Source organism: Ranitomeya imitator, chromosome 1 (assembly GCF_032444005.1).
Source record: "Ranitomeya imitator isolate aRanImi1 chromosome 1, aRanImi1.pri, whole genome shotgun sequence".
NCBI lineage: Eukaryota > Metazoa > Chordata > Amphibia > Anura > Dendrobatidae > Ranitomeya > Ranitomeya imitator.
The window spans coordinates 128,632,680-128,647,725 of record NC_091282.1 but is presented as its reverse complement, the minus strand read 5'-3'; the positions used below and the strand labels follow the sequence as shown (position 1 = coordinate 128,647,725).

Here is a 15,046-nt window from a genome sequence, read left to right as displayed (position 1 = left end):
TCTTAAAGGCACATGACCAGTATGCCCTGGTCTTAAAGGCACATGACCAGTATGCCCTCCTCTTAAAGGCACAAGGCCAATATTCCCTGGTCTTAAGGGCACATGATCAATCCGCAGCCGGTCACCCTAAATGAGCTCAGGAGCGCTCCGCCGCTGATCCCACTTTATCCCAGAATACCTAGTCTCCCTCAGTGGACTTTGTCACTTACCGCAATCCATGGTTTCTCTGACCAACAGATTGAATCCCTCCGTGAACCCTCTGTGGCTCGGAGTGCTCGCAGGACCGATATACATGGTCCCTCTCCTACATGGGAGCCGTCGGCTAGCAGGGGCCGCAAGTATTCTAGAAACGTACAGGCATCTAGAAATCGTAAGTTTCTTTTCCTGATCTCTCCCCAATGATTTACTGAGAACAAGGCTCTGACTACAGATCGGATATTGCCTTGGATTGCCAGAGCTTCAGAAAAGGATGGACTCGCCTATTTATATCATCAACCAAATTGACGAGCAATTCACTGGACAGAAGCCTCTGCGTGGGATGCCATACCTGACGGGTCCTTTAAAGGGCACCGATCTCCCCACACCATCAACAGATGAGCACATGGAGTGTTGCCTCCATGTATCCTCTTCTGCATCCAAGCCTAACGCCAGACAACCTGCCCTGTCCACCCGGGGACCTCAACTCTGGGAATGTACAGAGGCACCCCTTTTTGGCGTCCGAGCACCCCCTTTTGCATCACCACTATTTAGCGGATGATGCAAGAAGGCGGACGATTACTCTCCACTTCCCTGTTAAGAGGATGGTGGATCGAGGGTTCCTAATTTTCTACTCTGCACGATGATGGCAAGAGACGTTTTTTTCCTGACCTGCTGGATGCAGCCCCGCTTTCTGCCACTTGGCAGACTAACCGAGTAGAATTTCTTGTGGTATACCTACCAGTATCCCTGCCCGATCTATCATCAATTAAAATACCACGGACGGTCGGATAGCAAATCTGGTTCATTCCGTCTTGCGGCTTTGGGTTCAGCACTCTACCCTTCCTTAGCCACCACATGGGTTGCTTGAGCAATAGTCTCCTGGTCAGAGACCTTAACTACTTTGATTCACACAAGTAACCTTTCCCCGAAGACGGTACAGCTGGCCAATCAAATCTTCTGAGCGGGAGACTAACAAGGGATCGTATCTTTTCTACAGACCCAACCAGCAGTGGAAGGGTTGTCCAGGACAGTCTAGATTCAAGGGATCTTGGTTCCAAAAAGGGGGAATGAAAAGTAAGACCAATCCTGGACCTCAAACTTCTAAAAACCTTTGACAAGGTCCTCCTTTTTTCGGATGGAGTTCCTCCGCTCATCCATTACTTCAACAGAAAAAGGTGGAGTTTCTGGCATCCATCGACATTCGGGATTCTTGCCCTCACATTCCTATTTTTCCCCTCTACAATAATCCCTTCGCCTCTCCATTCGCAAACAGCATTTTCAAGTCACGACCTTGCCCTTCGGCCTGGCTACCGCACCCAGAGTGTTCGCAAGGGTCATGGCAGTTGTCCTGTTCCTCTTGCACCCTAGAAGCATGGTCGTCCTGCCCTATTTGGTCGATTTTCTAGCCGCTCTTCCAGGACTACGCTGAGTCATCTATATCACTTGCGATACCCTCTCGCCTGGGTTGGCAGCTAAACTAAGACAAGTTTTTCCTCATTTCCAGCCCAGCAGATCCTTTTTTGATCCTGCACAAGAAGGATGGTAATTCTCTCTCGAGTCAATCAAGGTCGTGGCCCTTCAACAGGGAGCTCGCGCACTTGATCACTCATCCCCTCAGTTCATTCGATTCGCTAGTAGAGTTCTGAGGAAAAATGGTGATGACAATGGAAGCAGTTTCCTTTGCTCCGCTCATTTTCAGCAAGTCAATCAGGCTTTCAAAGGGTAGTCTCTGAGCTCCTTCCTCATCCAGGGCCTTCTCCTGGTCCAATGGTTATTAGTGAATACCAATGCCAGTCTTCTTCTCCCGATCATTGCTCTGGGGATCCGAACGGTACGGCTAATCCTACAGCACGTTCACTGCCTTAAGGGTCACTCCATCCGTCTTCAATTGGATAATGCCACGGCTGTGCCATACGTCAATCATCTAGCAGGTACCCACAGTCAAGCGCCATGGCCGAGGTTCCTCACACTCTGTTGGGCCGAGATCTATCATTCGGTGATCTCGGCAGTACATTTCTCTGTTCTTCCATGTACCAATTTCCATATCCCCTCTTCCACTACTTCCGAGATCTTTCTGGACGCAGGAAGGGCCCCAGTGATCCTGGGACACCCGCACTGACCATGTCAGGATTTCTCGCTTGCGGTACTAGTATTTTTCCGTCTTATTGCAACAAAACTGCAAATATGGACTTCCTCGCAGGGAGTCTTCACCTGTGGTTCTTCCCTACTGCATACCGTTAGATCTTTGGGACCTTAATGGTCCTGGGGGTCTTACAGTAGACTTTTTTGATCCGGGCAGACGTTACTATCAGGGAAGGTCGCTCCCTTTTTTCTCTGCGTTCTTGTCTTGTCATCCTGATTAGTCTTCAGAGCTTGCCGCTCTGTTCTTTGACTTTTTTCCTTAATACCATCAAGGCAAGGTTGTCCTCAGGCCATCCCCTTCCCTTGTTACCAAGGTGGTATTGTATTCCCACTGTTACAGGGGCATCGTCCTTCTCTCATCTCTTTCGGCTCCAGTCCAAAAAAACGGAATGGGTTCTCCATAATCTGGATGAAGTGAGTGCTCCGAGTAGGTACGTATCAAGGACGGCGTCCTTCCGAAGGTTGGACACTATTTTTGGGCTTCCCGACGGCAAGAAGGCTTCTTCCTGACGGTCACAGGAAGGGTTTAGCCGCTTCATTAGACATGCTAGCCTGGTGGATTAGTTTTACCATCCAGGAGTCCTTCCGTCCTAGATGTCAGCCTATCTCCCCGTCTGGGGGCTCTAGGCACCATACGTCGGCAAGCACGGCTGCAAGCTTGCGAACTCGTCCAGTCCGCATGCATTCCTAAGGCACTATAATTCCCACACTTCCACAGATGTGAGTCTGGGCAGGCAGACTCTGCAGGCCGCGGTGGCAAACTTGTAAGTAGCGGTTACACAGGGCCTGATCTATTGTTGTCCCCACCCAGGGACTGCTTTGGGACGTCCCACGGTCTGTGTCCCCCAATGAGGCGAAGGAGCAATAGGGATTTTTGTGTACTCACCGTAAAATCCTTTTCTCCGAGCCATTCATTGGGGGACACAGCTCCCTCCCTGGTATTAGCTTATGCTTGTTTTTTTAATTTGACATGCTATACTCTCATATGTTATTGATCTCCTACTGCTTTTGCACCGAACTGGTTAGCCAGCAGGAGGGTGTATACTGCAGGGAAGGAGCTAACTTTTTTTTGTATCCCTTCGTGTCAGCCTCCTAGTGGCAGCAGCATACACCCACCGTCTGTGTCCCCAATGAATGGCTCGGAGAAAAGGATTTTACGGTGAGTACACAAAAATCCCTATTTACTTTTTACTATTTTTGTTGTTTTTTTTTCCACGGATTGAGCTGGTGACAGGGCCTTTCAAGGTCCCGATCTCCCAAAAACATCAACAGGCTGGAACGCGGAGTGTTGCCTCCCCGTACCACCTCCTGCATCGTTAGCCTGGGCTCTCATCGGGGCAACGGATTCCTTTAATGGGTCCGCTCTCTCCCCACACCGACAACGGACGTGAACATGGGGTGTCGCCCCCATCTACCCCCTTCCAGAGCCAGGACTTTCGCCGGCCTGCCCCCGAATGAGGTGAAGGAGAAGCTCCCTCGTGGCTTTTGTGTGGCCCCACTGCACCACCACTGAGAGAAAGCGGCTGGTGTCAGGAATCCATCGTGCCCTCTCCACCTCCCTATCAAAGGGATGGTAGATTGAGGATGGACGGTGCGATTGATATTCACTGTCTGTGGCCCAGCACTCCTGATTCAGACCTCAGTGAGTACGGCCATTCAGCGGGAGGGAGGACTCCTTACCTCCCTCGCCGGGGTCCTGTGTTTATGTCCGGGCCCCCGGGGATTTCGGCACCCAGCCCATAGGCTGCACCGCGGCCTTTACTACCGCCGCGTCCGTTACACCACCAGCCTGCCTGCCTATGTGCCTGCTACCGCCATCTTCTCCGCTGCGATCCTCTCCGCCACAGCTGCAGTACTTTATTGCCCCTGCTACCGCGTCCGTTACCGCTGGCTGCGGCCGCCTCCATCGCCACAGCCTCTACTTTTGTCCCCGGCTTCTGGTTGCGGTAGGCCCAACCACGCCTATGGTCCCGGCAAGCTCCGCGTCCCTATCACGGCGACCCCGCCCCCTTTCCGAGCGCTTCTGGCCGGGCCTGTACAGAGTGGGCGGGGAGTCGCTCTTCATTCTTCCTGGCCCCCTCTGCCCTTTTCTCTCCTCCCACCGCTTCTGGCGCTTCTCACACTTCACGAGAAGCGCCAAATCTCCCATCGGACCTTACTTCCTGGCGCGTCCTAGGCAGGAAGCTTGTGGGGGACGCATTACCGCTGCAGATCCGTGCACAGGCACTTCTTTGGGGCCACGCAGGACCTGGGTAAGATAGCCACACACACCGCTGCAGGTGCATGCTGCTTAACCCCTCAGCTGCAGGCATTCATCCTCCATGGCAGGCACTAACCCCTCCGCTGCAGGTTCACACATCCCTGCAAGCTTTCATCAGCCTTTGCAGTATCGCAATCAAAGGCTTATAAAAATGCGGATAAGATGCTCACGGTGATATATGCCTCATGCAACTCTTGAAATGTTTCCCTACTGCGGAAACATCCTAAACCTCTTTGCACGGACTGTGAATCTTCAGGCTCTCAGGAGGCCCCCGCCACTGTTGAACTCAGCGGTGCCAGCCCCCCTGAGTGGGCTTCCTCTTTGACACAGTCCATGGCTTCTCTCGCAAAGGCCTTAGAATCCTTTTGCGATTCCTCCTTAACCTCCTCAAGCCAACGTACCCGTGACACTTCCCCACGGAACTCCGATGCCTCTTCATCCGCTAGCTCTGTGTCTCGTTCTCCTTCTCCAGGGGCTTACAGTGAGCACGACTCAGAATACTACGAGTCCGATGTGGCCCCAGACCCGAATTACCCTGAGTTCCAATAGTCCATTGATTCCTTCATCGAGGCGGTTAATCACATTCTGAAACTAGATAAAAATCCCGATACTAACCAGGATCACCCAGTGTCCTTTAAACGAACAAAACTGCCTCACAAGTTTTTTTTTTTTTGCCAATCATCCTGAGTTTATGGACATTAAGAGGTATAGAATATATACTATATACAGGAGGAGATGACACACAGGTATATACTATATACAAGAGGAGATGACTTACAGGTATGTACTATATACAGGAGGAGATGACACAGGTATATACTATATACAGGAGAAGATGACATACAGGTATATACTATATAAAAGAGGAGATGACACATAGGTATATAGAGGAGGAGATGACCTACAGCAGGTATATACTATATAAAGGGGAGATGACATACAGGTATATACTATATACAGGAGATGACATACAGGTATATACTATATATAGGAGGAGATGACATACATGTATATACTGAGGGGAAAATGAGAGGTGTGAGGTGAAAAGGTGAGTGCAAAATGACAGGAGTGAGGGAAAATGGTGGAGTGATCGGAAAATGACAGATGTGAGGTCAAAATGACAAGTGTTAGGGGGGAATGAGAGGAGTGAGGGGGGAATGAGAGGCGTGATGGGAAAATAAGAGGCGTGAGGTGCTATAACTAACCACAGATATTTACTATGCCCAGGCATATGTCTGGAATCGTGAATATGTTGCCACCTAAACCATTTTTTTATGATTGATTTTTAGGGGAAACTAAGGATTTTGATTTTGAGTTTTTTGCTCAACTTCTCGAGAAAGCTCTAGAAGAAGGAAAAAAAAAGAAAGCCAGAAGTAATCAGCCACGTAAGACCAACACTAAGCCACGCAGGAAGCAAAAAGGTAATGTCTTTTCCCTCCATTTAATAAATCATAAGGGGGATTACCACTTTTATACTATATTAATAGATTTGATTTATGCAACAGACAAAGCTGCGGCAGAACAAAGCCTTCATGATGAGGAATCGGCCATATCCGAGGAGGAAGGAGCGGATGCCGGCACAGCTGAGAAGGAGAACAAGAGATCGCTAGATGTCGATGAGTGCTCAGGGGCGACTGATCCTGTCAAAAAGAAGAAGCCCAAGAGGAAAAAAGATGGCACAAAGAAGCCAGAAGAGGAAAATAATCGCGAGTCGCAGGATGATGATCTAACACCGATGCCAAAAAAAGAGAAGTCTAGTAAAAGTGAGAAGTCATTCTCTTACTCTACAAAACTAATTTTTTGCACACAATATACCCATCCATGTGCTTATACCATCGGATTTTTCCTCTGTTATATCTATTTTCTTAGCTTGCCAGGAGGGCTAATTTATTAAACCCGTTGGTTATGTGCACACGTTGTTTTCTCAGCAGATTTTTCTGCACCTAAAACCAGTGTTGGCAAGAAAAACGAAAAATATGCCACTTTTGATGTGTTTTTTACTTTTCATTTTTTCCCTATTCAATTGAACGGATGCGAAATGGTTCAAAATCGCTGAAAAAATTGAGATGCTGCAGATTTACAAAAAAAATAAAAACACTTTGGTTGTTATCAACAAAGAATAAATAAGCAGTTTGGAGATTTCAGAAATCTTTTATTTTGCTGGGGTCGTAATTGCCAGCCTATTTGCCCTTGAAAAGCGCGGCAAGAACATGTGAATAATGCGTCACTCTGGTGGGGAGGCGAGGGCATGGACAGTCCGCCTGTCACAGGGACGCAGCTGCATTAGGGAATAAGGTCCTGCCGTCCAGACCTAGGAAGGTACAGGGTGACCCCCTTCCGCGTTGTAGTTTTGGCAATTTCTCTCTGTTTCTCAACCTATAACTAAAGGGAAAAAAGTTAGAACAAAATAAAAAAGCAAATTATCTAGAGACAGGTCTGGAGCTCCAGGCCTCTGTCCGCCTCACGCATGACACGAAGCTAAATAGATTTAGTCCGGTGTGTGCAGGAGCGGAGCCGACTTTTAAGTGTATTTCTTAGTGTCTGCCACCTGGTGGCAGCGCCATACCCCCACGGTTCTTGTGCCCCCCCCCCCCATGAATTGACCGAGAAACAGCCTTTCCTTATCTGAATGACTGTGCTTATTATGTCTCTATAGCTAAGGACCTCACACTGGACACTGGCAACAAACCTGAGCTTCACTCAGTAGACGATGATGGAAATCTTAAAGGGACCCTGGCTGAAAAGAAAACGAGGATACAGAAAAAGAAACCTAATTACAAAGAAACTGAGCTGGAAGATGAAAATGATGGTAAATATACATCGCAGCTACCCCATAGGTGTTGGCTTAAAATCCAGACCTTTCCAGCAGTATTGGCCGGCAATGAGATGCATGTGGCTGAGGACTCTCCTGCTCTGGATGGGGGATTTGGTCTCTGAGGCTTTGCTTATTTCTTTTGCTTATCAAGCCCCAGTCTCGCCCCCATTGTCCTTTGAAAATTACTAGTGGCTTCAGCAAAATTGTCCTAAGAGCCTCTTAAGGTACCGTCACACTAAGCGACGCTGCAGCGATACCGACAACGATGCCGATCGCTGCAGCGTCGCTGTTTGGTCGCTGGAGAGCTGTCACACTGGTCGCTGGAGAGCTGTCTATGATCCTGAAGTCCCCGGGTAACCAGGGTATACATCGGGTTACTAAGCGCAGGGCCGCGCTTAGTAACCCGATGTTTACCCTGGTTACCGTTGTAAATGTAAAAAAACAAACACTACATACTTACATTCCCGGTGTCTGGTCAGGTCCCTCGCCTTCAGCTTCCAGCACTGACTGAGTACCGGCCGTAAAGTACAGCGGTGACGTCACCGCTGTGCTTTGCTTTACGGCTGGCCGGCGCTCACCAGTCAGTGCGGGAAGCTGAAGGCGAGGGACATGACCAGACACCGGGAATGTAAGTATGTAGTGTGTGTTTTTTTTACATTTACAACGGTAACCAGGGTAAACATCGGGTTACTAAGCGCGGCCCTGCGCTTAGTAACCCGATGTTTACCCTGGTTACCAGTGACGACATCGCTGAATCGGCGTCACACACGCCGATTCAGCGATGTCAGCGGGAGATCCAGCGACAAAATAAAGTGCTGGACTTTCCCCAGCGACCAACGATCTCCCAGCAGGGCCTGATCATTGGTCACTGTCAAACCTAACGATTTCGTTAACGATATCGTTGCTACGTCACAAAAAGCAACGATATCGTTAACGATATCGTTCAGTGTGACTGTACCAAAACCAGGTAAGGAACAATTGACATACTGTGGAAAATACAATGCAGCTTTTCCGCGCAGTATTTTCCACACCATGGGCACAGCGGATCTGGTTTTCCATAGGTTTTACACGGCACTGTTAACCTGATGGAAAACTGCTGCGAATCCTTAGCGGCCAATTCGCTGCGGATCCGCAGACAAATCCACAACGTGTGCACATATCCTTACAAAGACACCGAGTGGTTAAAAATAAGTTTTCCACTCTGAAGACTCTCTAAGTTTCATAATGGAAGTTAATGGGAGAGATGAGGAGACGCCCAGGAGTCTTTGAGCATTTTCCCATCACTTTACCATAAGCAGTTTCTTTATCATTGAATGGAGTTATATACATGCTGATATTTCCTGAAGCCATCTTCCTCTTGAAAAATACATTTCTTTCTCGCCTCATTGGGGGACACAGGTAACCATGGGTGTATGCTGCTGTCACTAGGAGGCTGACACAATACAAATAAAGAAGTAACTCCTCCCCGGCAGTATACACCCTCCGACAGGCACCAGGCAACTCAGTTTTTGCTTAGTGTCTGTAGGAGGCGGACCTGGATCGAATAACAGATCCGCATTTATTTTACAGGGATTTGTTGTGTGTTATCAATCATTTCCCCTTTCTTTTTCAGATGCTTTCTTCAGGGTAACAGGGTGCAGTTCTCACCCTGTTTTCCCCACGTTAAGCGACCGAGAGAGCAGTTTGGTATCACCCACACCGCACCCTCTCGGACCCGCTGGTCAGGACTTCGTCCCCTGTCACCCTTTGGGTGTATCAGGGTGACTATTCTTGGTGGCCAGTCCTTGCCCTATCCCCCCCTCATCCCTCTCCTCGGAGAGGGCCGAGAGGAAGACGGTGGTCACCTTTGGTGACCTCCCCTCTTTCTAAGGGGTTGACACCGATCCTGACGCGATCCTCGACTACAGGTAGCAGATCGTCAGATCCGTTTGGTCTGTCTCCCCACCCCCCCACCCCCAGATGTAAGCGGCGCGCACTCTCCTCGGAGCACTTAGCTTATCTCTCCCGCAAGTAGTCGCCGCGGCTCTAGCATTCCTTTATTAGGGACAGCAGGGGATCCTGAGGCAACGGGCGCCTTTTTTATTTGAATCATCGCGCCGTTTTTTTGTTTGTTTTGTTTACCAGCGCGCGCCTTTCGGCTCTTCATTTCTGGCACTGCCCATTTTTCGGGCGCATGCCGTTCTTCTTCGGCGGACTTTTTTGGCGCCCGGCTGGCCACGCCCCCAGCGTCTTTGCCCTGCCCTGCCTCCCCGCGGGCACACCTTCCCCGGCCGACGGGGGGGGGGGGGGGGGGGGTCTTTTCTCTTGGGAGGCTCTTTCTTTGCTCTCCCTTATGCGCCTGGCCACGCCCACTTCCGGCGCGTTTCTTTCCGCGCTAGAGAAGCCGACTTCCTCCTCCTGGTCTCCATTGCGTCGCGTGGTGCATGAGGATTCCTGGGGGACACAAACTCCCGCAACTGTCGCTGGGTTTTTGATAGGCTTGCGCTGCTTCTTTCTCTGGCTGTACTCCTCCCTGCAGTATTGTCTCTGCAGCCAGTGTTTTCTACCTCTACCTATGTCCAACCCCGCACCCGGCTATACCACTACGGTCATCCACTACGCCTGCGCTCGCTGTAAGAAAAAGTGGGCTTCTGGTCAGCCATCTCCTTTCTGCACGTCCTGCATGTCCGTCCCTTAGGAAGCTCCTAGGTCTCGGGATGAGTGCACCCTCCCTTCCCCGGAATGGGCTGTTGCAATGTCTCAATCAGTGTCTGACTTGACTAAAGTGTTTCAGTCCCTGGTCCAAGCACTTGAACGTATCCCGCTTTTGTCTAATGCCACCAGTGCCACGAACGCCTCACACGGCGATTCGCTCGCACCTGACCAAGACCTTCACAGAGGCAGGCCTGAAAAAAGATACAGAAAGAGGACCCTCTCTAGCTCCTCTTCCATTTCACCGGATCACGCCCGGATACCCCAATCTGCCCATTCCCCCTCCGCGGACGTCGGGTCTGACATAACCTCTCAGTCGGAATCTGACTCGGATGCAGATCAGACTTCCGGAACACAGGACATGGTTGATAGCCTTATTTCGGCTATTATTCAGACGCTTGAGCTTAAGGAGGAAAAGACAATCTCTCAGGACCTCTCCGTTTCATTTAAACGGATTAAACGTCCCTCTAGAGTCTTTCCCAATCACAAGGAGTTTGACAACACGACGTCTAGACACTGGGAAAACCCTGGAAAACGTTTCCCTGGAAGGAAACTGCTAGACGTTTTATACCCTTTTCACTCAGACCTTGTTGGCAAATGGTCCGAGTCTCCTAAGGTCGACCCGCCTGTGTCTAGATTATCCTTACAGACTGTTTTGTCTATTCCGGACACGGCATCTCTTAAGGATCCCACGGACAGACAAATCGAGGCATTATCCAAATCGGCGTTTGAGACCTCTGGAGCCTCCCTCTGTCCTAGTTTCGCCTCTTCATGGGTAGCGAAAGCTGTGTCTGCCTGGGCCAAGACCCTGTGCAGAGGCATTTTAGCCTCAGCTCCTGCTGAGGAACTGTCTGATTTGGCGGATCAGATTTCTCTTGCGGGTAAATATCTCATGAATGCCTCCTTGGATGCGGCTGCTTGCTCGGCGAGGGCTAACAGTAACATTGTGGCCATTCGCCGAGTTCTTTGGCTTAAAGCGTGGAACGCAGATTCCGCTTCTAAAAAATCCCTCGCTGGCCTGCCCTTCCAGAGCTCCAGACTCTTTGGCACGCAGCTGGATCAAATGATCTCGGACGCTACGGGTAGTAAGAGTACCTCCTTACTCAATGCAAGCCTAGATGCCCCTTCAATAAGAAGGGCCCCCAGTCCTTTCGGTTCTTTACCTCCTCAGCAAACCCCGCTCGCCAGGACCGGTCTTCCTCCCAAGGAGAACGGAGGAAGCCTTCCTTCAGGCCTCCCCCGCACTTGAGAACTAAGAGCCACTCCTCAAATCCTTCTGGACCTCGAGGCCACAGATATTCTAATAAATGACGGGTCGCCCCCACCTGGAAATCCTTCCAGGGTGGGAGGCCAGCTTCTTCTGTTCTCAGAGGTTTGGCTATCAGTAGTCGATGATGCCTGCGTCAGGGAGATCGTCACCTCAGGCTACAAGATAGAATTTTCTTCGCCTCCAGGAAGACGTTTCTTTCTCTCTCGTCCTCCCAAACAGTCCTCCCATCTCCCAGGGCTTCTCCAGGGCGTTGATTCCCTCCTCACTTCAGGAGTTATAGTTCCGGTCCCTTATCACAAGCAGTTTTCGGGTTTTTACTCAAACCTGTTCGTGGTTCCAAAAAAGGACGGCTCTCTCCGCCCAATTTTGGATCTCAAGCAGTTAAACCGCCATCTCCGAATTCGACACTTCAAAATGGAATCACTGCGCTCGGTGATCGCGCCCATGGAACCGAAAGAATTTCTGTGTTCCGTGGACATTCGGGATGCGTACCTACACATCCCGATTTGCATACAGCATCAGAGGTTCCTCCGTTTCGCGATCCAAGATCATCATTACCAGTTCACGGCTCTCCCTTTCGGTCTGGTGTCTGCTCCCAGGGTCTTTACGAAGGTCATGGCAGCGGGCATGGCCATTCTGCGCTCAAAGGGGATTCTAGTAATCCCATACCTTGACGATCTCCTGATCAAGGGTTCGTCTCGTCGGGATTGCAGCGAGAGCCTCCAGCTTACTCTGGACACGCTTATTCGCCTCGGCTGGATAATCAACTATCAGAAGTCCTCCTTGATTCCAACCCAATGTCTGGAGTTCCTGGGCATGGAATTCGACTCCTCTCAGGCTCAGGCCTTCCTCCCCAAGGAGAAGTTCCTTTCTCTTCGGGGTATCAGAGCACTAAAGGGCCCGAACCCTCTGCCTCTCCGCCTCGCCATGAGGGTTCTGGGGAAAATGGTCGCTTCCATGGAAGCGGTTCCTTATGCTCAGTTCCACTCTCGCCCCCTCCAGCTGGCCCTTATGGCTGCCTGGGACAGGAACCCACTTTTCCTGGACCGCCCGCTTCGCCTCCCTCCCAAGGTAAAGCAGTCTCTCACTTGGTGGACGCTATCCATATCCATTCTGTGCGGGAGGTCATTTCTTCCCCTCCGCTGGCAGGTCATCACCACTGACGCCAGCCTCCAGGGATGGGGAGCGGTCTTTCTCCACCTCATGGCCCAGGGCCGCTGGACTGCTCAAGAGGCACGCCTTCCTATCAACCTCTTGGAAATCAGAGCCAACTTCCTAGCCCTCGTCCACTGGCAGTCCCTCCTCTCGGGAAAGCCGGTCCACATTGTCGGACAACGCCACAGCCGTGGCTTACATAAACCATCAGGGAGGGACTCGCAGCAGACAGGTCTTGACGGAAGTGGCAAAAATTCTGCGCTGGGCGGAGAACCACGTTCCCTCTATATCAGCCGTCCACATCCCAGGGGTGGACAATTGGGAAGCTGACTTCCTCAGTCGCCAAGGCCTCATGGCGGGCGAGTGGTCTCTTCTCCCCTCAATCTTCAACCAGATTTGTCAGAGGTGGGGTGTTCCAGACGTCGACTTAATGGCTTCCCGGGCAAGCCACAAGGTTCCCCAGTACGTTTCCAGATCTCTGGATCCGATGGCCGTCGGATGCGACGCTCTCCTGGTCTCGTGGGCCCTGTGCCAGATGCCTTATCTGTTCCCACCCCTACCCTTGATCCCAAGGGTCATAAAAAGATCAAGACAGAAGGGTTCCCTGTACTCCTGGTAGCTCCATATTGGCCTCGCAGGGCCTGGTATGCGGAACTAGTTAACATGCTATCAGACGTTCCATGGAGACTACCGGATCGTCCGGATCTTCTTTCGCAGGGGCCCCTCTTCCACCCGAATTCTCGGTCTCTGAATTTAATGATATGGCCGTTAAGGCCGCGGTCCTGAAGGATGCAGGCTTTTCTCACAGCGTCATCGAGATTATGATAAAAGCGAGAGTTCCCCTTGAGAAGGCGAGGCTAACAGCGGCGAAACGCGTGTCGGGGTGCGTGCAGAGGCCTACCTGCATTGGTTGAGACATGCTTTCCTAATTTTTCCACCTCGACGGATACGATATGGGGCACTTATTACGGGTTTGGCCTTATACTTATTGGTGTACCGGATGATAGGAATTTCCCATATGGTTATTAGTTGGGGTTTACGGAAATGCCCATGGTTTATCCCCAACGGGACTATTACCCTCTGGGATTTTTTGTTGGGATATTTATGTCTGCATCTTAATATATAATGCAACTGTAAGCATATACTATTTACTGTGTGGTAGGCCTTATATGTCTGGTGTATTTTGATATTTGCACTTTGATGTTAATTGCACTGTCAGTAGCTGACGTGCCTGTTTTTTAATTATTAAATTAATAAAGTCTTTATAATTCTTTTATAAAACTTCCTTTTGGTTCTCTTGATTAGTGTGTGGTCAATATATGGAGGTATATGTTATTGCTTTGTGACTGACAGCAGTCACTAAAATGAATCTGGAAATTTTGGTATTTATGATAAAAGCGAGAAAACCGGCTTCCTCGCGTATCTACGATAGATGTTGGAAGGCCTTTTTCCGATGGTGTGAGGACAACAGTCTGTTTACTATGACCTTTTCCCTTCCATCCCTTCTCGGTTTCCTTCAAGCGGGTCTTGATTCGGGTCTTTCCCTGAGCACTTTGAAGGGTCAGATTTCCGCTCAGGCCACGTCTCTTTGAAAAAGGATGGACAATCTTCCACAGGTTAGGACCTTTATCCAAGGGGTCGCTCATATAGTTCCCCCTTACCATCCTCCTATCGAGCCTTGGGACCTCAACCCCGTGTTAGACGCTCTCCAGTGTGCGCCTTTTGAACAGATTCGAGACATCTCTTTCTCGCTTCTATCATGGAAGGTGGCCTTCTTGGTCACCATCACCTCGATTAGGAGAGTGTCTGAGCAGGCAGCATTGTCCTGTCGTTCTCCCTTTCTAATCCTGCACCAGAACAAGGTGGTTCTTCGACCAGTTCCTTCCTTTCTACCAAAGGTAGTTTCGGCATTTCACATCAATGAGGACATCGTCCTCCCTTCCTTGTGCCCTTCCCCAGTTCATCCTTTGGAGAAATCTCTCCAAAAGCTGGATGTGGTCAGGGCTATCCAGATTTATCTTTCCAGAACTGCTTCTTTTCGTCAGGCCGATCCTCTGTTTGTCGTCTCGGAAGAGCGTCGAAAGGGACTCCCCGCCTCCAACTCCACAATTGCTCGTTGGATCCGTTCGGCGGTTCTGGAGGCATACCGTGTCCAAAACAAACAGCCTCCTTCGGGGGTGAAGGCTCACTCTACCCGGGCTGTGGGAGCTTCCTGGGCAGTTCGTCACCAAGCTTCGGCCTCGCAGGTTTGCAAGGCCGCAACGTGGTCATCCATTCACACCTTTGTAAAATTCTACAAGGTGCATACTCGGGCTTCTGCGGACGCGAGCTTGGGTGGGAAGATACTGCAGGCGGCGGTTTCTCACCGGCCGACCTAACTCCTCTTTTTCTGCAGAATATCCCGTCCTAGGGACTGCTTTTGGACGTCCCATGGTTACCTGTGTCCCCCAATGAAGCGAGAAAGAAAGAGGGATTTTTGGTTCTTACCGTAAAATCTCTTTCTTGGAGCCTTCAT

General features: G+C 50.4%; 1 protein-coding gene across 3 annotated transcripts in view; it reads left to right on the top strand.

Moving 5' to 3' along the window:
- Positions 1-15,046, top strand: part of BDP1 (BDP1 general transcription factor IIIB subunit) — a 197,800-nt gene that overhangs the window by 31,716 nt on the left and 151,038 nt on the right. For all 3 annotated transcript variants that reach the window (XM_069750670.1, XM_069750679.1, XM_069750688.1), the window contains exons 9-11: positions 5,890-6,021; positions 6,106-6,363; positions 7,257-7,409. In XM_069750670.1, coding sequence (XP_069606771.1) covers positions 5,890-6,021; positions 6,106-6,363; positions 7,257-7,409 — 543 coding nt within the window. The remainder of the gene's footprint in view (positions 1-5,889; positions 6,022-6,105; positions 6,364-7,256; positions 7,410-15,046) is intronic.